The 26,827-nt window shown below is 45.5% G+C and overlaps 2 protein-coding genes across 9 annotated transcripts; one reads left to right on the top strand and one right to left on the bottom strand.

Moving 5' to 3' along the window:
- The first annotated feature begins 1,870 nt into the window (after positions 1–1,870).
- SLC10A1 (solute carrier family 10 member 1) lies at positions 1,871–17,511 on the top strand. The gene is given in 6 exon segments (XM_004612415.2): positions 1,871–2,296; positions 10,102–10,312; positions 12,483–12,661; positions 14,310–14,506; positions 16,141–16,214; positions 16,217–17,511. Coding segments are annotated over 6 exon segments (1,068 nt in total). The 5' UTR covers positions 1,871–1,937; the 3' UTR covers positions 16,265–17,511.
- Positions 17,512–19,388: 1,877 nt separating this feature from the next.
- SRSF5 (serine and arginine rich splicing factor 5) lies at positions 19,389–25,078 on the bottom strand. Of its 8 annotated transcripts, none has more exons than XM_055132745.1 (9): positions 24,928–25,078; positions 23,966–24,339; positions 23,564–23,706; positions 23,160–23,230; positions 22,921–23,019; positions 22,568–22,637; positions 21,258–21,331; positions 20,327–20,437; positions 19,389–20,223 (listed from the first exon to the last, which is right to left on the bottom strand). In XM_055132745.1, exons 3-9 carry the CDS (start codon positions 23,687–23,689, stop codon positions 19,926–19,928), a joined length of 849 nt encoding a protein of 282 aa, XP_054988720.1. In that variant the 5' UTR covers positions 23,690–23,706; positions 23,966–24,339; positions 24,928–25,078; the 3' UTR covers positions 19,389–19,925. The 8 variants fall into 8 exon arrangements, with proteins under 8 accessions (XP_054988720.1, XP_054988726.1, XP_054988723.1 ...); XM_055132751.1 differs by having other exon boundaries at positions 19,389–20,220; positions 24,801–25,064; XM_055132748.1 differs by having other exon boundaries at positions 23,966–24,020; positions 24,801–25,062.
- Between the last annotated feature and the right edge of the window lie 1,749 nt (positions 25,079–26,827).

Here is a 26,827-nt window from a genome sequence, read left to right on the forward strand (position 1 = left end):
TTTTAGGGCCTGAGAGATAGTATGGAGGGTGGGATGCTTGCCTTGCATGCATCCTACTTACTAGGCTTTGATTCCTCAGCACCTCACTTAGTCCCCTGAGCCCACCAGGCGTGAACTGGTGTGGCCCAAAACAGTGAAAAATGAACTGGGAATTTTCATTCTAGGTCCTGTCACCAGTCTTATCCACACGAGAGTCTAAAAGAGGCCTCCAGGGTCCTGCTTAGGGAAAGCCCACTCACGCCCAAGTCTATCTCTTACACACACACTGCTTCAGCAGTCACCTGTGCCCCCAACCATGTCCTGCCCTTTCAGTTTCTGTACAGAAATGACCTGTTTCACCAAATGTGCAACCCTGAGAAATGTTCACCCCAGGCTCGGGGGCTCCAAACTAGCCTGGGGGCCCTTCTCCGGGAGACTAATGTGACCATACTGAGATAGAGAAGCAGCCATGGAAAAGCGATGAAAACCGAAGTTCTAAGATTAGAGAAAGTTACCTTCTTGGTATCAGAATATTCTCTTGGGCTGGAGAGATAGCACAGGGGATAAGGTATCTGGTTGACACCAGTTCACACCACATACGATCCAGAGAGAGAACCATTAGGGATCACTCCTGAACAAAGAGCCAGGAATAGCTCCTGAGCATGGCCAGTTGTGCTACAGCCCCACAGAACCCCCCCCCCAAAAAAAATCAGAAGAATATTCTCTTGGGTAGGAACCATCACTCCTTTGAAACCTAAAGTGATTTCGTGGAAGAAGTATGTTACAGATGTCAAACATCTCAAAAGGCAAGAACAGTGAAGACCAAAACTCATTGAAATCTAAGATCAGTTGGAGCCAAGAAAATTCAAACAGGGGCACAGCAGGTAGGGCATTTGCCTTGCGTGCGGCCAACCTGAGTTCGATTCCCAGCAACCCATATAGTCCCCCGAGCACTGCCAGGAGTGATTCCTGAGTGCAGAGCCAGGAGTAACCCCTGAACATCACCTGGTGTGACCCAAAAAGACAAAAATAAATAAATAAATGTTTAAGATTCCAAGATGGCAGGCAGGAGGGGTGGGATTCAGGGAGAGGACCCAGGGGGACCAAGTGAGCAATGGATGATTTAACACTTCTGCATAGGAAAAACACTCACCTCCTCCAGGACAATTTACAGCAACCCTCAGATATGACCAAGTACAGTCAGAACCCGGGTGGACCTTGACTGCAGGGAATCACCCCGAGTCCTCCCTGCTCCCCGAAATATCATGACTACCCCACATCTAATGAATGTTCTATTGTTGCTCTAGCTACATAGGAAGAAATGTGGTGGGAACAGTGCTGCTGTCTGGGACAGACCTCCATGTGACCCTTGGGATGTGCCGCCTCACTTTCAGAACCATCTTCCTTAGCACAGGGATGCCACCCACTCACCCTCTGAGGACATCCGTGCCCACAATTTTTTTTCTTTTTGGGTCACACTCGGAGATGCACAGGGGTTACTCCTGGCTTTTGCACTCCTGGCAGTGCTTGGGGGACCATATGAGATGCTGGGAATTGAACCCGGGTCAGCGGTGTGCAAGGCAAATGCCCTACCCGCTATACTATGGCTCTGACCCCAGGAATTTTTTTTTTTTTTTTTTTTTTTGCTTTTTGGGTCACACACAGTCTGTGTTTCTTATCCCAGAAATGGCCAAGTGGTCCAGGAGAGAATAGCCTCGGAAGGCCTGGAGGTGGAGTTGGGGAGATGACACAGATAAGGCTGTGGGCCCTGTCCCCTTTGGGCAGCAGCCAGAGACGCAGCACAGCCAGTTGCACAATCCAGCTGTTTGCCCAGAGCTAGGTTTGTCCTGAAGCTCTCTGCCCTGAGAGGCAACTGAGCACAGCACCGGCAACCAGGACTGTGCAGGGGCTGAAGCCAGCAGGCGCTCCGGTGGGCTGCATCGCAGCCGCACAGCAGGATGATGGAGGCCCTCAACGTGTCCAACCCCCTCAACTTCACCCTGCCGCCCAACTTCGGCAAACGGCCCACAGACCTGGCCCTGAGCATCTGCCTGGTGATCATGCTGCTCGTCATCATGCTCTCGCTGGGCTGCACCATGGAGTACAGCAAGATCAAGGCACACTTCTGGAAGCCCAAGGGGATGATCATCGCCATGGTGGCACAGTACGGCATCATGCCCCTCACCGCCTTCTCCCTGGGCAGGATCTTCAAGCTGAACAACATCGAGGCGCTGGCCATCCTGGTCTGCGGCTGCTCCCCGGGGGGCAACCTGTCCAACATCTTCAGTCTGGCCGTGAAGGGGGACATGAACCTCAGGTAGGATTGGGGGGGTGGCGGGGAGGTGCTGTTTGGCTTGTTGGTCACCAGCAAACAGCCCAGTAGCCGGAGAGGGAGGGAGCGGGGGAGGGGTGAACGCCTGACACTGACTTCCCGGAGTTTGTGCTGGGCTGCAGGCAGGAGCCAGGGTACATCTATCTTAGTTTAAGCGCTGGGTCAAAGGGGCTCAGCTGCTCTGGAGAATCCTGGAGAACCCCTCCCCTCCCCCACCCGCCGCCAGCTTCTAGCATAGTCTCAGGTGGAGCCAAGGATGGTCCTGGGGTACCAATTTAAACGGGGCCTCTGGAGAACCTGACCTGCGGCCCGCTCGGTGGGCACGTGGCCAACTCGGAGCCCTGTGATCTGGGAGGGGAGGCTGACTGACATCTCCAGGGAGGCTGAGCACAGAACTCAGCCTGCGGAGTGAGGCCAGGCAGCACAGCAGGGACACACTCTAATCCCTCCGGCTGCAGAGCAAGGAGACTGGAAGGAGATAAGGCATGTCGCAAACTGGATGGCACCTGCTCGCCGGCCGAGCACAGGGACGAGGCGCCCAGGGTGCTCTCAGAGCTCTGTGAATGTGTCAGGCAGCAGAGCAGGGGGACACAGCATAGAGGGCCTCAGAGGACTCCGGAAGTGAGCGACCAGGTGGCCTGCAGGTGCTCATAACGTCCCTCCAGTCTTGCCTGCATTTCTGAGGCTCTCCACCCACAGCAACTGCGGTTCCAGCAACTCAGACCTCGGGTTCTCTGATTAACCGCTTTACCCAGGCACCTGAGGACTGTCACTTCTACCTACTGCCAAAATAGTCCTGCCCAGACAAATTCCCCGTGCACATTAAACCCTGTCGCAGACCTCACTGGCAGGCTTGCCCTCAGCATGTACCAGGTAGAAGGGGGAATCGGGAGGCGTGCTCCTAGCAGGGCTGACTGAATTTCACTTGAAGTTCCTAGGCATGGATTATAATAAGACCTTGACCTTTGGAACAAAAACAGCCTGACATCACACCAAGCATTTGATCTGCAGAGATCCTCGTTTCACTGCCTGCAAGGAGAACCTTTAAAAAAATTTTTTGAAATGTATTTACATTTTGCTTTGGGGGCCACAAACAACTTACAAAGTAACAAGGAAAAGTACCACAGTTGCTTAGAAAATAGCATCTTCTAAAAGGATATGGTGTATTTTTATGTGGGGGGGGGGGCGGGTTGGGGACCACATCTGGAAGTGCTCAGGGCTTACTCCTGACTCGGTGCCCAGAACAGTCCAACAGTACTGAGGGGCGCAGGGATTGAAGCAGGATCAAACACATGCAAAGCAAGTGTCTTAACCTCTGTGCTATCTCTCTGGCCCAAGAACCCCATTGAAAAATGAAGAAACTGAGCTTTGGACCAGATGCTCCGATGTCACTTTTCACTCAAACGTCAGGCACACACGTGCATGAAACGGCTGGAGACTGGCTGCCCCCTCAGGAGCACATCCCCCTGAACAGGTCCTGTGGGACCCAACCCCACCACAGTTCCCTGCTTCTCACTAGAAGTTGTAATTCCACCACCCCTTTGTTTGAATATGAAATCTCCACATTTTGGAATACTGACAACTAGTAGAGGTGGAAGGACAGCCGCGTGTTCCAAAAGGCATGTCCAGGTGCCAGGCGCAAGTCCTCAGGCTGCGGGTGGGTGCTGGTCCCCTTCCCACCTGCAGGGGGCAGTAATGAGAACAGCAGGTCCCCCATCTCCCACTACAGGGGGGGTTGGAGCCAGAGACTTCCCCGAGGCACCCAGGCACCGCAGAACTGATGAAAACGTGAACATGCAGCGCTGAGCTCTCTCCTCCTGCTTCTGCCTCTCGGCTCAAGGGTCTGGGGGCAACCCCTAACACTCCAGAAGCTACCCCCTGCCCCCATGGACTTACAGCAGACAGGAATGATTATTCCTGCCCAAGGACCCCACTAGGCACCACCTCCCCCCCAAATGCAGGGGTCCCACAGCAAGAGAAAATTCCTAGTCAACTAAGCTTGGCCCACTGGAGACTGAGATAACCCAGGAGAGCGATGGTACCTGGTAACCCCCCAGGTTCACCTGCTCCCCACTTGGCCCCTGCCCTGAGCAGTGTGACCAGAGCTGTGGGGGCTAGAGTCTAGACATGATTCCAAGAGTCGGCTCAGGCGTCGCCCCCACTCCACACCCGTGACGCAGGCAGCCGAGCCAGGAGAGGGGGGACTCCTGGGTTCCCGGAAGTGTCTCCTCTCAACCCAGACTCCGAGGGGCCCCTCGCTGCTGCCTGGGCTCCTGCCTTCACTGCCCCGAGTGACAGGGTCTCAAAAGCCTTCCTTCGTGCAGCCACACAGACGGCCCAAAGCAGGGGTCACGCGGTGCTCTGAGCAGGAAGGCAGGACAGAAACCAAACAGGCTCCTTTCTCCTCCCTGCACCTGCCGAGGTAACCAGGTCCACCACGTTGCTTCTGAACGGGCCCCAACCTCTCTCCTTGGTCCCTCAGGATCCTTTGGGGAATCACTGGTAAGCACACGTGCACCAGCGTACACAGCCCCAGAAGTCAGAGCACAGTTCCCACACATCGGTCTGACTCGGCACATCAAGTCCCAGAGCAAATTCCAAAACTCTTGATATGCCAAGCCAAAGTAAGCATGACTCCTTTGCTCAAGGATATCAAAATATGCCCACACAGTGCCAGATAGTACGGGGCATGTGGCAGACGCTTGCCTTTCATGTGGCCGACCTGCGTTTGATCCCTGGCAACCCATGTGGTCCCCTGAGCACTGCCAGGAGTAATTCCTGAGGGCAGAGTCAGGAGTAACCCCTGAACATCACCAGCTGTGGCCCCAAAATAAATAAATAAAATACACACATATCATCTACAGCTTCTCTCCTAAAAAAAAAAAAAGGAACAACAGCAAAACAGAAGCCCCTGCATGCCTGTCTCACCTCCTAGAACCAGGTGCTCAGCATACTTCCAAGCATCCTGTTCTACGTGTGTGTCCACAGACAAGATGCACTGTTGGTTTTGCATGTTTTGAATCATCCCATACATATCGCTTGATAAACAGGCTTCCTGAGGTAACAGTCATTCTCCTGCTGTCAAACATCCCTGGGGCTGGCGTGTCTTGCTGGGTTCACAAGTGAGAGTCTGCCCAGTCAGCCTGTACATTTCCAACAGGGGGTTCAAAGTCCCACTTTCTTCACATTTGCATTCAGGCTTGGACTTGTTCGAGCTTTTATTTTATTTTTTAAAATTTATTTATTGAATCACCATGAGAGCAGTTAACAAAGCTTTTGGGTTTAAGATTCGGTCATACAATGATGAAACACCCATCCCTTCACCAGTGCACATTTCCCACCACCACCACCAGCCCCAGTATCCCGCCCCCACACCCTCCCCCTACCTGTGTGGCAGATGATGCCCACATTACTCTCACTCTACTTTGATTACATTCAGTATTTCGACACCGGGCCCACCATTGTTACTTGAGATTTTTCCTTGTTGGGGCTTTTAGTCTTTTAGATTTGCTTACAGATCTATGTTTTCATGAATATCTTAAAACGTAACGGTGGTTTTACATTTTGTCGTGTCTGGCATCTCCTTAAATGTCTATTGGTCATTTGGGGGTCCTCTTTTAAAATACATCCTTTTAGGGGCCAGAAAAATAGTACAACAGGTAGAACATTTGCTTAGCACGTGGCCAACCTGGTTTGATCCCTGGCATCCTATATGGCCCACTAAGCAATGCCAGAAGTAACTCTTGAGTGTACAGCCAGGAGTAAACCCTGAGCAATCCCAGATATGGCCAAAACATAAATAAATAAAATATAAAAACATACCATGTCCTTTTAGAATATGCCATTTTCTATGAAACTGTGGTAATTTTTGTTACTTTGTAAGTTGTTTATGACAGATCAAAGTTTGGGGGCTTGACTGTCCACTTAATGATGTCTTATGAGAGTGCTTATGTTTTAAAATATAACAAGTTTATAGGGAAATAAAGGTGGGTAAAGAAAAAGGGAAGGTAAGAAATATGCTCAAGAGAGAACATAGGCTTCTAAAGCAAAAGAAGTTTAGACTTAATTTTTAGTCAGGTTGACCAGTATTTTTCCCTGAAGATTTTAGTTTTGTGGGGATTTCTTTCAGAAATATTTCACTCACCAAAGATTTCTCCCTAAACTTTCTTTGCATCTTTCAGGTTTTGCTTTTCACGTGGACAATGTCACCCAAGAACTTATATATATATATATAAAGATATATATATATATAGATATATATATATAAAGATATATATATAAAGATAACTAAATCATATATATATATGATTTAGTTATCTTTTCCATATCGATCAAGAAAATTCTTCAATCACTTTTAATGCCATTTTTCTCATTATTCAAATTCAGATAATCATGAGTGTGTAGGCTAAGTCCTGCCTTCATCTGGTCTGGCTATCCTGGCACATTTTTTTCAACTACAATGGACGTTAGGCTTTTTTATATCTGAACAGTGTGCACCCTTATCACTTGAGTACTACGTTCAACCTATTCCTTTATTTTCATATTTTCTCTTTGCTGATGTCACTAGTAAGGGGTCAGTTATTAGTCGTGCCAGGGTCTGAAAGGCCAGTGAGGGCGTGCTGCAGTTACACACACTTTGGCATAGCACCAGGGTTTGATCTGGGCAATGAAAGATGGAACCGGAGATCAAACTAGCCGCACCATGCAAGGTCAGTGCTCAATCCCTGAGCCACATCTTCAAGTACCCTGTTAACTATTTTTGGTTCTTTACTTGATTATTGGAATTCAGGAATTACTCTCATCTACAAAATGTTTCAATAAAATGATAAAGACCATCTTAATAATATTGGGCATTCCCATCCATAAAAACGGCATAGCTTTTTATTTTGTATTTATTTAAACCTCAGTGAAGTTGTAACATTTCTTCCATAAGGATCTTGCATCTCTTTTAGCTACGCTTATAAATCTTTATTGTTTTCATTTTTTTTATTTATATGCTTTCTTTTTAGTATATCAGGCCTTGTTTTATAGTGCTAATGTATTCAGAACCTCATGAATTCTTTCATTTACTTGTTATAATGGAAATTTACTTTTCCTTATGGACAATATGTATTTTCTTTACGGACAATCCTACCACTGGTGTACAATGAAAGTTTACTTCCTTTCCTATCCCCACATATTTTTAATTTCTTGATTTGTTGTGATTGCAAATACCATTTGAATAAAACCTTTTTTTTTTTTTTTTGCTTTTTGGGTCACACCCAGCAATGCTCAGGGGTCACTCCTGGCTCTGCACTCAGGAATTACCCTTGGCCATGCTCAGGGGACCATATGGGATGCTGGGAATCGAATCCAGGTCGGCCGCATGCAAGGCAAATGCCCTACACGCTGTGCTATCACTCCAGCCCCTGAATAAAACCATTTTTTAAAAACAAGGGCTAGATATAGTATAGTGGGTAGGGCACTTGCCTTGCACACAAGGATATGGATCCCTAGCACTCCACATGGCCCCTGAACCCTCCCAGGAGTGACCCCTAAGTAGTCAGGAGTAAGCCCTGAGAACCACCGGGTGTGGCTCAAGATCCAGTAAAAATAAAATTATCTAAGAGGTAACAGGTATCCTTGCTTCATTTCTATTGCTAAAAGAACTTTGTGATTCTATTTTTTTCACTGTTGACTATTTCTATAGATTTTTTTGATAGATAACCTTTTTCCAGTTCAGGAATTTTTAATCTATTGGTGTAAAAACTTTTGTTTTGTTTAGGGGCCACATCTGGTTGGTGCTCAGGGATCATTTTCAGTGGGGTTTGGGGGTCCATGAAGATTAAAACTTCCTAAAGCTGAAAAAGGATATTAAAAACCTATAGTAATTGAATGAGTCTCCCACATACAACGCACTGGATCCAGCCCTTTGAACTATCTCTCAAGTGCAAGTTTTTAGTTCCTGAACAATAAATCTTATTAAATAAGTCTATAAGATGATCATGCCATTTTTTTATGGGGCAGAAGTGGGGGGGGATGAGGGGATTTGAGTCACATCAGTGATGCTCAAGGATTTTTCTTGGCTTCACACTCAGGAACTGGCCATATTGAAGAACCATATGGGATGTTGGAGGTGGACCATGGATGGCCACATGCAAGATAAATGCCATACTCATTGTACTATCTCTCCAGCACTCCTGCCATTTTTTTAAAAAAATGTGGTTATAAAAGAAATTTACTTTCCACGTGGTGACTCAATAAAAAATTTAAAATTAAAAAAAAAAAGAAATTTACTTGTAAAATGCTTTACCTTAAACCCTTATGTTGCTGGGGGGAAAAAAAACAAGGTACACTATTTTGTAAAAGCATTCCCAAGTCCATTTGCCAGTATTTTATGATTTTTGCCCGTTTGTGACAATTGCCCCTAATTTTCCCTTTTCCTAAAATCCTGCTTGCAGTTTTAGCTCTAAAATTATTTGTAAATAGTCAGCACACATTTCCCTTTTTTGTATTCTCTGCAGAATATTGGGGTGCTCTGAATATTTAATAGAACTCCACTGTAAAATCATAGAGTTTTGGGTTTGCTGGAAAGGTTTTAAACTACTGTTAGTGATTGTTGATTTAGCTTTCCATGAAAGCTTCAAATTAGTTTTTATAGACTGTATTTCTTAGGAAATTACCCAATCTAAAATTTTTAAAATGTGAATGTAACAACTGTTGTTTTCTTATGACTTCAAAATCTTACTAGTTTTGGGGGGAGGGTTGGGTTTTTTGGGGGCCACACTTAGTGTTGCTCAGGGTCCAGGACTTACTCCTGGCTCTGCACTCAAAGATCACTCCTGGCAGGGCTCCAGGGGCCATATGGAGTGCCAAGGATCGAACCCTGTTGGCAGTGTACAAGGCAAGCACCCTGCCCACGGTATCTCTCCAGCCCCCAAAAAAGTTCTTTTTGATTTTCATGATTTCATGCACGTTCTCTCTTCTTTTCTTTGACCAGTCCGGTTGTCTTAATTTTAAAAGATTTTACAAAGAATCTGTTGAAAGTATTTTTCAGCTCTGATTTTCTCTGAATTGAAGTAATTTAGGCGGAAGCCCAAAAGAATGTGAGACTATTGGTGCTGGGAGAATATTGTTCAAGATAGGCAGCGGGTCAATGGTCACAGTCTGAGTTTCTCCACGCAGGGGACTCTTGCTACCTCCTTTCCTGCTCCACCGATAGGATCATTCAGTAATTCTTTGCTGCATATGCTTTGCTAGTTCATTGAATGTTGTTGGCATCTGAGTGCTCTTCCCATGTCACTGCTGTCAAACACTGGATTGTCTATGTTTCACATTCTAACTCCCAGAAAAAGAAAATTTTTTGTTTTTTAGAAGAAAAAGCTTTTCCCTTTTATCTTCTCAGTGGGAAAGAGCAGCTGTGTGCAGCTGTCCCCCAGGCTCCAGCAGGTACTGGGCAAGAAGCTGGCAGCAACAGTCAGGGAGAGGGATCACACAGGTACATTTCTTTAAAACGGGCAGTGCAGATGACTAGTGCTTACAGCAAGTTCTTTACAGCGGGTACCAGAATGGCTTCCTCTACAGGGACCGAAGCAGTTGGAAAGGCCGGAATATGAATCCTGCCTGTCCTTATTTGAATCTGCATGACACTAGGCAAGTCACAACTCCTCGTCCCCAGCTTTCCCTGCAGCAGAGGTAGCAGTATGCTACGTTCAGGAGATGAAACCAGGTAGAGGTGCCTGGCACGTGGCAGGCACCCTGCAAACACCCTTACTGATGGTTTCTCTCCATTCTTCCTGTCTCCCACCCAGCATTGTGATGACTACCTGCTCAACCTTCTGTGCCCTGGGCATGATGCCCCTCCTCCTGTATGTCTACTCCATGGGGATCTATGATGGGGATATGACGAGCAAGGTGCCCTACAAAGGCATCATAACATCACTGATCGTGGTTCTCATTCCTTGCACCATAGGGATTGTCATCAACACTAAACGGCCGCAATATGTACGTAACGTCATCAAGGTAAGAACTCGGGACACAGAGCCAGGAATGCCACCACCATCTCCGTGCAGAGCTTGAGGAAAATCATTTGGCCCTTTTTTTGGTCAGAAACATTCCTTTGTATGTGCAAAAAATGTTTTCAGGGGCTGGGGCAATAGCACAGCAGGTAGGGCGTTTGCTTTTGCTTTGCACGCAGCCTACCCAGGTTCGATTCCCAGCACCCCATATGGTCCCCTGAGCACCGCCAGGAATAATTCCTGAGTGCAGAGCCAGGAGTAACCCCTGTGCATCACTGGGTGTGACCCAAAAATCAAAAAAAAAAAAAAAGTGTTTTCACTAGTACTTATTTCATGGTATTGCTATATAGAATAGTTTTGAAAGGTTAGGTGCAATGTGAAAAATGCAAAAAATGAAAGGTGTAATTATCTAAAATGTAAGATTAAATTTGCATTACATAGCTAGCAGTGCCCAGGAGTATCAGGGATGCATCTGATGGTGCTCAGGGGACCAAACTTGGGTCAGCAACAAGCAGAGCATGTACCTTAACCCATCAGAGCTCTCCCGCCCACCATCCCCCTTTTTAATTAGAACCATGACTTACAAAGTTGACAGATGAGTGTTCGACATACATAACATTCTAACACCAATCCTACCACCAGTAAACTTTCCCTGACCAGTGTTGCCCACGCTTCCCCCCACCCCTCACCTCTCACCTCTCAGGTTTGTTTTTGGTTTGTGGGCCACACTTGGCGATGCTCAAGGGTTACTCCACTCAAAAATCACTCCTAGCAGTGCCCAGGGAACTGTATGGGATCCCAGGGATCAAAGCCAGGACAGCTACATGCAAAGCAAATGCTCTAACCACTGCACATTGTCCCAGCCCTCTCTGCGTTTTTGTTTTTTTTTTAAATTCACCTCTGCTCATTTCCCTGTCTGCAGTTCTGCAAACTGCCTACAGGAGATGAATGTGGTCATTACCTATCTGATTAAGGCCAGAGCCAAGTGCTAGTCCTGAGCACTGCCAGGTGAGGTCCCTGTATTTAAAAAAAAAAAAAAAAAAGCTTGTTTTGTTAAATATTAAATATCTAAGGCAATATATTTTGCTTTTACACTTAACTGGGGCAAAACAGACCTGCACTTTTTCTGATGTCCTTATTACCCACAAATACTTCTAAAACTCTTAAGTACTTCCTCCCTTCATACCCAATTTGCAGGTCACTACAAAAGAGTAAGCTCTTCCTTTTCCAGCTACTTATCATTACACACCTAAAACCTAAAACCCCACATGTATCTCTATACCCATTCTGATTTGAACACTCATGTTTACCAGTTTCATGTCAAATGACTCTTAGCAGCTTCTAAATGTAAAATTTATTCTAAAATAGAAGTTCCTAGCTGCAATGGGTTTTAAGAATGACATCTTAATAACTGAGTTCCAAAACAGCCGTGACAACACTGTAGGAATATACATGCAGGTTTTCAAGATCACTGAATTTTTAATTATAAAATTCACATTGTCGTAGGACTTGAGATCCAGAGCTATAGCACTTCAAAGTAAATGTGCTATCTAGCGACGTCAAGAAGCTGCTTTGCCAAGTTGATAGTAACCAGCTGTTTTTAGCCCCCATTTAGCCACTATTCGAGATACCAGGTTTTAAAAAAGAAAAAGTGGGGTGGGGGGGGTCACACCTGGATATTCTCAGGGCCTATTCCTAGATCTGATCTCTAGAATCACTCCTGGCAGGGCTCATGGAACCATGAGGTGCTGGGGGACTCAAGCTGGGTCACATGCAAGGCAAGGCCACTACACCATCTCTTCAGTCCCGAAGATACCAGGTTTTATTTTTAGATTAGGCATCCTTTACCTTTAAATGTTTTTAATTGAATCAGATGAATTACAAAGTTACAAAGATACTGTTTCAGGCGTATATTGTTCCAACACCAGTCACTTCACCAGTGCCCACTAGCCTTCCCCAATGTCCCCCATTCCTGCCCACCTCCATTCCCCCACCTGCTTCTGTGGCAGGCACTTTCCCCTCCCCCTTCCCTAACTTAAAACCCTCACTCCTCCCCAGTGCCAAGCTTCCAACTGAAGACCAGTTATCTTGCTTTTCGTTTCCATTGCCAGTGACACCAGATTTTTTTTTTTCATATACCAGTTTAATTGCCTTTTCTCTGTCTTCGTTCACAGGTAGGGACGGTCATCACGATTCTGCTTAGTGTGGCTGTCATAGTGCTCTCTGTCATTAATGTGGGCAACAGCATCATCTTTATCATGACACCACACATGGTGGCAATCTCCTCCATAATGCCCTTCACTGGCTTCCTGCTGGGCTACATTCTCTCTGCTCTCTTCCGTCTCAAAGAACGGTGCGTGTTACTACTTCCTATTCCCTTGTCCCTGGGTCCTTATCTTGGCCCTGGTTTCTCCTGAAAAGCGATGTGAAAGTCAGATGTGAAGCTATTTTCCTAACAACTTGTTTAAATGCACCAACTAAACAAGGAGCTTTGGACTGAGAGATATACTTGGCAGGAAAGATATTGAGTGGAACGATAACCAAATCATACAAAGTGCTTCTTTAAAGCCTCAATTCCAAGTCTGGTCCAATTCCCTAGAAATGCACATAACATTTAAGCAGCTCCATGTCACGATGCAACCGTCATGTCACCCGACAGTGTTGGTGCCATTTTCTCACTTTACCTCCTCTACTGAGACTTTAGTCTTGACAAGAGTACCTCCATGTCAGCTCAGCCAAGGGGCACTAGAGCTGAAGCAGATGGGGCTTTCTGCCATAATTTTAACCCAATTCACAAGTGAAGGAGAACCAGTCTGAGAACCAGTTTGGGAACTTTATCTATTAAGAATAGAATTCAAGAACATTTTCACTTTTCAGCCATTGTATGCAGGAGTCTAAAGCAGTAGCCTCCCTTTCATTCACTCCCACAAAACTAGTAACCTAGGATATAACCTATTTGACAATGATGAGTCATAAGGCTGCCAGTGACCAGTCAATTTCATAAGGGCCAACCAATATATCATATGGCAGGGTGGGGTGGGGGGGACATGGGTTACGCAGGCAGCAAATTGGGGCTGTACTTGGTAGGCTCAGGGAACCGTATTCATGTGCAAGGCAAAGCACCTTAAGCCTGTACTCTCTCTCCAATCCCTTCAGTATCTTCATAACACATATACTCATCAAGTAAAAGCACTCCATTCTTTAATCCATAAAACAGAAAGCAAGAGGCTAAAGCGATAGCATGGCGGGTAGGGCATTTGCCTTGCACATGGCCGACTGGGTTCAGTTCCAGCATCCCTTATGGTCCCCCGAGCACCGCCAAGAGTAATTCCTGAGTGCATGAGCCAGGAATAACCCTTGTGCATCACCGGATGTGGCCCAAAAAGCAATGAAATAAAATAAAGCAAATAAAGATGTGTTTTCAAACTAGGTAATGGGACAGAATCATATTTGGAGGTGGGAGAAGGGCTGGACCATACCTAGTACCAAGAATCAAATCAGAGTAGACAATACCCCTATACTCTCTCTCCAACCTGAGAATCAACTATTAAGGCATCATGTTCATTAAAACTTCCAAGTAGAAACTAGTCAATAAGATAGGGGCCCCAGGCTTTTCAAGCATTATGTTGAGATTTAATTGTGCTGCATGTAAGACAGTGAGTAAAACCTGGCTTAAATCTTATTTTCATACCTTACCAATTTCTCTAAACTTCAATTTAGTAATTCTACAAAAGACATTTGCATTTACAAGACTTTATATACTTAGACTTCTAAGCTACTCAAAAATTTTACAAAACTTCCTGATTATCAAGCTACCTGTCTGCATCATCCACAAGGTTCAAGTACATTTTTAAAAGATGTGTCAGCTTTTCCCTTGAAATCATGTCCACAAGCCACCTTCCTGGGCTGGACTGCTCAGTAGGCCTCTGAAGAGCCAAGGAAAGCCATGCTTCATGTCCTTCTGTGAAGGCACACAGGTTGTTTTTTTTTAACCTACACAGGTGCAGGCGCACTGTCAGCATGGAGACTGGATTCCAAAACATTCAACTCTGCTCCACCATTCTCAACGTGACCTTTCCGCCTGAGGTCATCGGACCACTCTTCTTCTTCCCTCTGCTCTATATGATTTTCCAACTTGCAGAAGGGCTTCTCCTCATTGCCATCTACAGGTGCTATAAGAAAATGAAGCCTTCCAAGGGTGAGTACTACAATCATTCCTCTGTAAGTTCTACTCCCTTAAAAGATCTGAATTCTAAAGGCAAGCCAATGGCTAGAAATCTTTTGGTTGGTACATCAACTCTTACCAAGTTAGTGAACCAAGTAAGGGGCCAGAATGATAGTACAGCAGGTTGGGCATTTGCCTTGCACATGGCTGACCCAGATTCAACCCCCAGCATCCCTTATGGTCTCCCAAGCACTGTCAAGAGCGATTCCCTAGTGCAGAGTCAGGAGCAACCCCTAAGCATTGCTGCTGGGTGTGGCCCAAAAAGCAAAAACAAAAAAATGAATCCAGTTAAGACCAAAAAATAAGGGCCAAATGAGTTGTGTATGGGGTCTAGTTCACAGGGCTGAAGTAACTCTGATGCTTTAACTGAGGATTTAAGATAGACACCAGATAGTTGTGAGATTGGCTGTGCCGGAGGGATCTATTCCTAAAATGCCATTAGGTTTGCATTACACTTCAGGACTAAAACCAGGTCAGAGCCCCAGCACCACTGACCCCTAAACTAAGGAAAAACCTATTAAAGCAATTAATTAAGCCTCATAATCAGAATTTTAAAAATTCCAATAACCAATTGTACAATAAAGAAAATTTAAGTCCACTAATAGGTAAAATCCTCGAAGTGTACTGAACGCTTTTTTAAACCAGGAAACTTAAGATAATTCAGCATTATAACATGTAGTATATTCCCCTTAGTCATTTATTCAAATTTGTTAACTATTTCCCATGGACTTAATTTGAAGTCACTTAACGACTTTTTCTAGATCCTAAATTGATTTGCAACTTAATTCTAGCAAAAAGAATTGCTAGAATCCATTAACTTACAATAGCAAATAAAATTCAGAAATAGTAATCTTGGTTATCAAGAAGTCAAAGAGCCACCAATAAATATCTGATCATATTTCAGAACCATTTTCAAAATATACTGGAGGGCTGGGGCAATCCTTTAGCTGGCAGGGTGTTTGCCGTGCAAGCTACTGACCAGGATTTGATCCCCAGCACCCTATAGTCCCCTGAGCACACCAAGAATAATCCTTTGAGAACACTGCCAGGAGTAACCCCTGATCACCAGATGTGGCCCAAAATAGAAACAAAAATATTACTACAGCAGAGTTATGTGAAGAATATGGTGTGATACTAGAATCAAGTGAAATTTGTTGGACACTGAAATTGCCATTTACAAAGGGCCAATCATCTCTAAACCTCCAGGTCCCCAGGTTTCCAATTTCACTCCCAGGAAAGACTGGAATGTTTAAGCATTCACCACTCTTGTCATTTAAGAGATACAGTTGTTTCCAAGACATAAGAAGTTCACTCTAAATCAATTTCCCCCTCTACTGGCCTCTCTGTTGCAGCCAGGAAGCTCTAGTTGACTGTATTAATATAATTTCAATTCCCTTCATTGTATCACATGCCAAAGGAGAGGGAATCGGCCCATATTCTAATTTACAGGCTCTTTTCTTACTAGTACTACCATTAAAAATGCTTAAGTACAACTTTCCTCAGAATAAAAGGCTAAAATGGAAAATAGCACTCCCACGATTACACACTGGTATTTTATTTTTATATTAACTACTGTTGTTTTCCCTTGACCCTTTCTTACATTACAGATAAAACGAAAGTGATCTACACAGCTACCCCAACCGGAGAGGCAATTCAAGCTCTGGGAAATGGTACCCACACTAAGGAGAGGAATATGCATACTGCACAGCCCAGCCTCCCACAGGGGACTGAATTCTATCCAGAAGGCAATCCCGAAAGCCAGTATGGGAAAACGACAGAGAACAGAATGGTGACATGAAATACCAATGGTGTCTAGTGGGGCCTCTGTCTTTCTCCCCAGCATTTCCAACAGATACTATCAGAAATATTAAGTCTTGCCTGAAAGAGAGAAATTGGTCTACAAAAAAACAAACAAAAAACCCAAAGCTCACCTATCCCAAATATCCTCAGAATTTGATCACCGCTTACAAACTACAGGACTGCATACTGAGATGCCCAGAAAGGCAGAACCAAAACTGCCTTATCCCCATCATCTCTAGAACAATGCCTGAAAGGGATTATAAAAGACACCCAACTTCTGGACTATTCATTTTTTTTTAACCCTACAAATTGAAATGTCCTTTATCATATTTGAACTTTTGTATCCCAAAAGTGAAATAAATGCTGAGTGCTTTAGAACTGGACTCGGCTATTTCAAACCATGAGATACTGGGGCCAGAGCAGCAGTGCAGTGGATTTGCCTTGCAAACATTTAGCTCAGGTTCTAGCCTCAGAACCCCATAAGGATCCCCACCCAAACATGGCCAGAAATTATCTGAGTGCAGCGCCAACAATAAAACCTGAGCACTGGTGGGTGTGCACCCCTCCCAGAAAAAAAAACTTTTTGTTTTTGAGATCCTGGTGGGGCAGGAGACAGTACGGGGCATAAAATGCTTTCCTTGCAGCTGCTGACCCAGGTTCAATCACAGGTACCACCAATGGTTCCCCCAAGCATGCTAGGAGCGATTCCGAAGCACCAGTGGGTGTGGGCCCCAAACAACAAAAAGATTCAGATCCTGAAGCCAAGGACATAATCTCCAGTACCACATGTCCATGTCCTTTCCCCCACAACATCAATTATATTCCTGAAAGTGTGTATTCCACCCTAAGCCACCAGGTCCGAAGCACCAAGATTCAGAAGCACTGTGTCCTTGGACCCCAGCATTGAACAGTACTAGCTATAAGGTTAAGTGTCACTGGGAATAGAACCTGGATCCCATTTCTTACCTTTTGATATTATGGAAATTAAAATTATTAATAACAGAAACTCGGCATCAAATACGCAGCAGACAAGGTAAACGCAAAAGCAACAGGTAAGTTCCACCTTCGTATGCAATCAAAGGACACTACTGAAAAATACAATCCCAACCACCATCTGCTTCACCCCTGAAAAGATTAATATACTTGCAAATATCCTACTTTCTCAATTTTCCTACTAATCAAAAGGATTAGATACGAGATCCCAAGATATTTCAAACATCAGTCTAGCAAATGGCATAGGACTAACAATAAAAATCAGTATAAGTTTAAGAGGCCCAAGAAGAGAGAATACAGCAGGCAACCTGGGTTCAATCCCTGGCACTACATGACCTCCCTAAGCACCATTTGAAATAATGCCCCACACTCCACTCCCAGGCACAGAAGCTAAAAACGGTAGGGTATACACACTTTCAGGGATAGAACTGGTGATGGGGGAGGGGGGGAGGAGGAGGAGGAGGACTTGGTCACGTGATACAGGCACTGCTGGGTATAGCCAAAACATTACCTAAAAGATCAATCAGACCAATTTAGGTCCCGAACATGCTGTTCAAACATATCATAACAGTACTTTCATTCATTACATCTTTTTACTACCTATGTGACAATATCGGTTAAAAGGAATTAAACAGAACAAGTTTATCCTTTTTGGAGGTAGGACTAGAATTGAACTATGTTACTCTCAAACTTTAAAGGACTAGATGAAAAAATATATATACAGAACATAATTTATACCATCCTGCCAAAGCTGGTCCTAAAACTTTGCTTAAGGATCACAGAGGGTCACCTCCTTATCATTTTTTATATCTTGGATCTGGAAACATACACTAATTTATTGGTTCAAATCAACCCCCAGACACTTCTGGAATCTTTTCACATAAATAACCTCATTTATTGCCTTAATGTGTAGCAAATATTTGCAACAGTAAAGTGTTTACTTGATGACACTGCCTAAATAGGACAGACTAGGGAAACGGGGAAGAGGGCAAACATACACGACATAACACAACTTGTACGAGGTCTCCCAAGCACATGCACTATGCTACCTTGAGTTCCCACAGTCAATGGTTCAAGAGCAACTTGACTGGGACAGTCTAAGATACACCATGAAGGTCTTAAATAAGCTGTGTCGTCCATCTACTTATATTAAGGAGTATACTACTCATATGTTCCCTTCCCATCAGCCTCCTATTTTAAAGAGATCAGATTCTCTTAAGTTCCAAGGTTTTGATACAAATGACCAAGAAACCTTTAAAGTCAACGCAATCTTTCCCATATTTTTAATTCTGCTTTCCTCAAATCCCAGTAAGATTATGTACAAGCCTTTATGTACAAGCAAAATGAGGTGTATACAACAACCAAACAGTATTCCTTCGGAGCTCTGCATTACCTCTCCTGTATCCTAATGTCAAGACAATCCACTATCTACTGGATTTTTCTTTGGTCAACTTCCTTTTGTAAAATGGTAGCACTGTGTACTATGCAGTTCTGAAGACTCTACCAGCAACGCACTTTAATAGCATATAGCTACCATTACTACACCAAATCGTCCTCAGTGAATGCTAGGATGATATCAGACGCTGAAGTAATGGAACTAGAATGAGTACTTATTTCCTACAAGCATGAAAGCTCTAATAATTAATAAAAATTAATGTAGGACCTTAAGCCATTTTTATTACCACACTGATTTTCCAATTACTCACATCTGTCTCTCAGGACAAAAAGAAAAATATTAAAAGCACCTTAAAGCATTTTGCCCCCTCCAATAATAACTTTTTTAGTTTCCCAAATCATCTGTTAGCTAAATCCTAAAGTCACCCAATGCCAATCAGACAACCAGAACACGAGAAGGTCACACACAAGGGACTCTGTCAAACCATAGTTGTTATAATGCCTCCCCCTTTGCCCATTTTGCCTCATCAAGAAATGACAAATGTACTATATATTTTTAATTAAAAAATGGAGAACCAAATCACAGAATCCTCTATATAAGGCGATAATGTTAAATGTCGATGGGGAGTAGTAAATAGTGTACTTCCTTCAGACAAACACACAAAAGCACTTTTAGAATCTTTTATTATCAATAACAAACAGCTGCTTTTAGGCCTTTGCTAGGCAGCTGTTAAAGGGCGGGGTGAGGACACCCTTGACCCTTACAAGAAAAACTCAAATTAAAGCCTTTATGTACAAGCAAAATGAGAGCTCTTTTAAGTGTCCAAAGCTATTAATTAGTTTAATTAAGGCATTAAACTAATTTTGAACCAACTTATTTGAAATAACCAGGAACAAAAATGTTCAAACTTTTTCTAGTACAAAAAAATTAAATTGGCTTTAGTTATAAAAGAGCTCTGTCAATATACACAAACTATATATACTTCAGACATTCACAAAAATGTGAGAAGGCTTATCAAAAGACATTTAATACAATTAGTTTTCAACAACCCCTTGGTGGTCCACATCTACAAAGATATCCAGCCCAACCCAACCTCCCTCCAAACCCCACCCCCACAGAAAAGCACATACTTACCAGAATTTTTAGCAAGTATGGTTTGGGAATTTGTTTTAAAAAAGGCCCCCAGGGCAAGTTATTTACAGTTTAATTGCCACTGTCAACTGATCTGGACCTTGACCTGGACCTGGACCTGGACCTGGACCTGGACCTGGACCTGGACCTGGACCTCTGGCGATCCAAAGATGCTGGAGATTTAGATCTACTTGAAGAACCACGTTTCTGGCTCTTCTCAGGCACAGGAGACCTACTAACAGAACGGGACTTGCTCCGGCTCCTGCTCCTGCTCCTCGACCTGCTGTAAGACTTGCGACTCCGAGAACGAGATCGGCTACGAGACCTAGAGGAACTCCGGGTCCGAGAACGAGACCTGCTTCTTGACCTACTAGGGAAAGGAGAATAAAGATTTAAGTGGCAGGTGGTATGACACACCAGTGAAAAAGAGCTTTGACTTAAATATATTAAAGTGCCTTTATATGTATATATACCTGTGCCTTTTGCTTCCTTCAATTAATTTTATTTTTCTCCCATTTATTTCCTTTCCAGAAAGTTTTTCAATAGCATTCTTTAAGTCACCATAAGAGGCAAACTCAACCACCCTACAATAAAAGAAAGCTTTTGTGAAGTTAATACATCTGATACTCAGAAACTATTTACATCAATCTAAATTAAGAAGTCATTCTCTTTTTACCATATGCCAAGATTTTTTTCTCTTTTGGGGAGAGAAAGGTGGGACCTGTCCAAGCAGTGCTCAAGCGGTCAAGGGCCACTCCCAGCAATTGTGAACCAGATGACTAGTGGCTCATTGCAACAAACGGAACAACTTGGGTCAACCCAGAGCAGGGGGAACGGGGTAGGCTTGAAGATCCTCCAGGACTACATCCTACAATTATCTCCTACAATTAGGGATATCAAGCCAGGGCTGGCCACATACAAGGCAGGCACCTTAACCCCAAGACCCAAGACTATCTCTAAGCCTCCAGATTCTCATCAGCTGCTGGAAAACAAACCACTACAGCAAAGTTTGATTTTTTTTTTTTTGTACTATTTGTGGATTAGAGGGGATCAAACCCAGATTCAGGTCCGCACATGTGCGGCACATGCTGCATCTGAGTCAGATTCCCAACCACTAAATTTTGAAGTCAAGTTTTCATTCGGAGAGGCCTTCCTAAATACCGAAGGGCATTTGGTAGCGTCCCTGGCCGACTCAAGAGGCCAAGTAGCACCCTCAATCAGTTAGATGAGCAACAGTGTCTCTAGATACTGTCAGTCATCCTCTGGCAGACTCATCACTGACTGAAAATCACTGTATAAAGGACCATGTCCCAGTTTTAAATACTCAGGAACTATAAAAAAATTTGTTAGTTTTTAAAAATAAGGATAATTTGAAAAGCACATACATTTTCAGCACATACTCACCCTTCATTTAATTTAGGTCGATGTGCATCCGCAAAGGTTACTTCCCCAGCTTGTCTCATAAAATCTTTAAGATCCTTAACACAAGATAGTTGTGTCAAGCAAAGAAAAGGAGACGTGAACACACAAACAACCACATGGTATAAAAAACAAGACTACTGGAAGAGAAGATGTTAGATAAAGTACAAACATGGTATTGACCACACTTGTATTCTATCAGAATTCAAAAATTAACTATGTCAGGGCACGAAATAATAGCATGATGCTTTTAAGCAAAATGCTAGAGAAAATTTAGATTACAGAATTTAACATTAAAGTAGTATTAGTCAATACTGAGGCTCAATACAGAGGAGGGTGAAACAAAACAAAAAATAAAAACAAACAGAAAAACAGAGAGAAACAGTACATATTTTAAAGTAAAGACTGAAGTAGGAAATTTTATTTAAAAACAGAACATATACAAGACACCAGTTATTTTGTGCCCCATATGCCATTAAAAAAGTTTACTTTACCTTTATTATTATTTCCCTAGGCTATTCAAGCAGCAAACCACTTATCGGTCGGAGAAACCTTCATGACATTTGCCCGACTGGCTCTTCGCCACCCACTTGAAGGACACTACCCAATCGATGGAAGCCTTTATTTGTACAGCCCTCCCTATTAGCGTACTGACGAATGCAGACATGTTCTACTCTTGTGCAGTTACCAAGGACCACTTTACTGCGATCAGGATTCCAACGATCACCTAATTTCGTATCTTTGAACTCTTTTCCACCAGGACCTCTTATTCGGAAGCGTTACAGGAAGACAGCTCTCAACTTAGGGATCAGATCACGTTATCAACGCTCTGGGATCGCTGCAACCTGGCACTTCGTAAGTGCACCGATTACGTCTAGACCGGCAAACACAGATCTAGAGGTGGCCAACTGATCACTGTAGGAGCTGACTGGCAAAGTCAACCAGGCCCAACCAAGAGTGACCAAGACAACGATTAGGATAACCCACAGGTACTCCTCGTCATTAGGCCAACGACACAGATAGGCTGGCAAATAAAGGGTTTAATATTTGGTTAAAATTGATTTTATAAAACAAGAAATCAATCCTCAAAACATTTACAATTGATCACTAACATTAACAAAAGTTAAACATTCCCCCATTTACAATTAATTAAATTTTAAAATTACAATTAACCCATTAACTTAATTAAAAATTAAAGTACTTTTAATAAAAACATTTATTTTTTAAAATTAACTACCCATTAATTTAAAAAAAAATCCACATCAAAATATCTCAAAACCATATTGTCAACAAACCTGCCAGCTGACTCTTGAAGATAAATTTTCAACTATAAGTCGGTTTTCAGTTCTTACTGGTGGAGCATTTCTGAAGAAGAAAATGTGTACTCACAATCGAAGAAATGCAGAAAGCGTGCACTTACTGTGTTCAATTGTGGACAAGTTCAAGCAATCAGATAGGACAAGTCATTCAAATAATTTCCACCATTATTTTATAGGACTCATTACAGACTTATCAGGAACAGTGGAGTAACATAGGAATAACAGAATTGCCTATAAAGTAAATACCAGAATCACTTTTGCTAGTGGTGCTTAAAAGAGTTTCTGCGGCAGAAGAGTGTCACAAAACCAGCCATCTGTCCATCACATACCGTCTATCATTTCGAGGTCTGCGACTACTAAAACGGTCAGAGTAGCGTCCTCTACCGCGTCCACCTCGAGATCGAGCCCTAGCATGTTCAATAGTAACCCTGGAGGAAGGAAAGAGAAACCTGCATTATCTTCCGAGGGCTGGCTGAGGCGCCTCCGGTGGAAAACGGCCCGGCTGTCCTAGCGAGCTCTGTTTCACAGCACTCATCGGGCCGGGCCACAAGCACCAAGGCTCTTTCACCTTTCACTGCAGAGTTCTTTTCCATCGAGTTCATACACCGCGTCATCCGCGTCCCTGGGGTCCTCGAACTCCTACAACACAGGCCCGAGGAAAGTAAGGCTTAACACGGGTGGCGAGGGCACCCCACACCACGAGACTTAACGAAATCCCGCAGACTACTCCGAGGGCGCCCGCGGAGCCCAGACTAAAGGGGGCAGCGACTCTGGAGCGGGATTTGTGTGTCTGTGTGTTTCCCCCCTGGGCCATGGGAAAGCAAGGGAGCTCAGAGGGCGGTTCCTCTCCTCCCTCTCCAGGGGAAGGGGCGAAAGCGACTTTTTCGAGCTCAACTCAAGGCCAGAACCAAACGGACATCACCGACCACAATCCTGACTGAAGGAGACCCACCACCGGCCCGAAATACTTACCACGAAACCAAAGCCTCTTTTCAGATCAATATCTCTTATTCGTCCATACCCCTTGAAGAACCGCTCCACGTCCTTCTCCCTGGCCGCCGGGTTGAGCCTCCCGATGAACACGCGACAGCCACTCATGACGTCCGGCTAGGTTCCTGTCGTGACATAATCCAATCGAAACAAGACCCGTGAGTGTCGGGGGGTCGGCCTGATCGGGGAAGGGGGGGTGGGAGGGTGCTAGGGGATGGAGAGGGTCGGAGAAGGGGGTGGGGGTCGAAGAGGGAAATGGGGATGGGGGTGAGGGTGGGGAGGAACAAGGGTGGTGGGGTGGGTAGTAGGGGGGTGGGAGGGTGGGTGGAAGGGGGGGAAAAAAAATCAGAAAACAGAAAACGGCATAAAACATAAAATGTTTACCCGGTGCTGTTATAAACCAGAGTGCCAAGAGCGCGCCTCTTATTAGGCCGGGTCCCTTGCAGACAAAATTTTAAAACTCGGCTCCCAACACGATCCTTCCCGGGGCCCAGACCGCAGCCACCGCAACGCCCACCGCCGCCTCCGGAGCTGCGCAGCCGCACACGGTCCGCGGCTCTTCTGGCCCCCTCCCATCTGCCGCAGTTAGGAAAGGCCGAGAAGTGCGGGCGGAGCCGACCCCGCCCCTCCGCCGGGACTGCCCAATGGGGCGCTGGGCCGCGCGCGCGTCGCCGCCTCCCAGGAGCGTCACAGCGGGGTGGAAGCCGGAATCTCGCGACGCCGCGGCCGCGCCGGCGCAGACGACGGCGGGCGGGACGCTGGGGCAGGCACAAAATGGCGGCCGGGGAGTCAGCAGTGGGGTGAGCCGCGCGTGCCAAGTCCCCTCCCGTCTGTCCGTCCGTCCGTCAGCCAGTCCGTTCCCGACCCCTCCCCCCACCCTGCGACACCCCTCCCCCCCCACCACCACCACAACCACAACGCCACCGCTCCGGAGACCGTGGACCCGCCCGCAGAACGCCCCGGTCACACACGCCGAGCACAACAGGGCTCGGACCACCACCACCACCACCACCACTCGCGGGGGGGGAGGGGGGTGATGGAGGAGGTTCGGACAGTCAAGAGGGCGGCCCCGCCGTAACCTCTCGTGTGGACACACCAACCACGACCGCGACCACCGCCCCGTGCACCTCCTGCAACTCCCAAGTATGCCGACCAGAAAAAAAATAAAAATAAAACACGGGGGGAGGGGAGGAGGGGGAAGACGTGCCCCAAAGCCCACCTCGAGTAAACTGCGCTCATTGGACGCCGTCCTCCGCAAAAAGAGCATCCCTGGCCCACTCGCGATCTGAGTGGCCATGAAGAAGCCTCGATCCAAGAAGCCTTTTCCCTCCAAGGGAGCCACTCACCTACCGGACGGGATCTTTGGCGGCCGAGACCCAGAGAGGTCCGTAGTCTGCGACGGCGCTGTCGGCCTCCTCGCAGACCAGGACTTAACCCGTCTACGACTCGCCACAACTGACGCACTTAGTGGGCTCTGGCGTTCTACAAAATGGAGGGCGCGTCCCGCCGTCACTTCCGGGACCGTCCCCCACGGGGCCTCCCCATTGGACCCCGGGGGCCGGAAGTGGCCGCGGGAACTGAAGCCTTTCCGGCCCGCCCGAGCGAAACCTCCGCCCGCGGTGGGCGGGGCGAGGGGCGGGCGCTGGCGTGGGAGCGGCTGTCAGGTGCTCGGCCCTGGAGTGGCTGCCCGGGAAGACGCCTAGCGTGAGAATCTCTTCGTGGTTCTCGCCTGTGCAGCTTCCCTAAGGGGCGGGGGAAGATTAAGAAAATTAATTTTTTTTAAAAAAAATTTAATAGCAAAAAGAAAAAAAATAAGGAAAACACCCTCAGAAAAGTGACACCTCTTTTTAACCCAAAGGTTTTCTTTGGTTTGGTTTGGTTTGATTTGGTTTGGTTTGGTTTGGTTTTTAGGGGTCTTTAATACTTGGAAAGAGTAGGTATTTACCAGGAACTAAGGCTTTGCAAAAGTATTTGGCCATCTCGTCCCTTTGATACTTGCGTCTTTAGGTTTGTGTTTTTGTTTTTTAATTTTGGTCTTTTTTTTTTTTTTTTTTTGGCAGTGCTAGGATCAAACTCAAGACCTCTCAAATTGCAAGGCAAGTGCTCCCACAGCTGGACCACTTCCTGGTCCATAATGCTCTCATTTGAGGGGCCTCACCCAACGGTTCTTAGGGCTTAACTCCTGACTCTGCGCTCAGGGATCATTGCTTCTTGCGATGCTCAGGGGTCCTTGTGGGATGCCAAGGATCGAACCCGGGTCAGCAGTGTGCAGCACAAGCTCCTTACTATCGCTGGTGCCCTGCGTTTTAAGGCTGCACTTGGGAGAGCCCTCGTAAATAACGTACAATGGTTTAGAGTAAGGAAGACTGGAACAGCCCAGTGGGATACTAAGAGTGGGGACTGCAGTTAGAAGGCTGTCTTGAATTGAAGCCATACAGATTTTTGCATGAAATACTTGAACTGCTAAGTGGTAGGGTTTTTTAGCTGTTGTTTTGTTTGCTCTTGGGGGCTATACCCCACAGTTCTCATGGGTTAACTCCTGGCTCTGCACTCAGGAATCACTCCTGGTTTGTAACAGGAGGACCATGTAGGATGCTGTGACTGAATCCAGGTCAGCCACATGCAAGCGCCCTACTGCTAGCAGTTACTATTGCTCCCCGCCCTCCACTCCCCTACACCCCAACCCGTTTCAAGCTGTTTTTAAGTGCAAATGGGGTTTAGTTAACCATCCTTAAGCAAATTTCCATAATGGAATACTGGACAGTCACCCCTTTTGCACAAAGAGAATATTGGGGCCAGAGCAATAGTAGAGCCAGGTAAGTTGTTAGCCTTGCACGTGACCTACCATGGGTTCGATCCTATATGGTTCCTATGTGGGTCCCCTAGCCAGCCAGGAGTGATCCTTGAGCGCAGAACCAGGAGTAAGCCCTGAGTATCACAGGTGTAGCCCCAAAACAAAACAAAGAGAATGTTGTGTTGTTGAAATGGGTGTAAAACACAACCCTAGATGTTCCAAGCTATTTTCCCAGGGAAGATGGTAGATTTAATGCAGAGTCATCGTTAAAAGGTTCCTACTAATGTTTTTTATGAGCCATGTAAGAACGTGTTTGAGATGTGTACAGCCTAGATTGCTGCTTGCAACTCAAGTTCAGAGACAAAGTCCTTCAAGAGAATGGGAGCTGCCTTCCAGGGCCTGTCTCTGGCTTCCAGGGCATTCTCCTGTCTCTGCCTTCCAGGGCCTTCAGG

Source organism: Sorex araneus, chromosome 3 (genome assembly GCF_027595985.1).
Source record: "Sorex araneus isolate mSorAra2 chromosome 3, mSorAra2.pri, whole genome shotgun sequence".
Classification (NCBI taxonomy): Eukaryota; Metazoa; Chordata; class Mammalia; order Eulipotyphla; family Soricidae; genus Sorex; species Sorex araneus.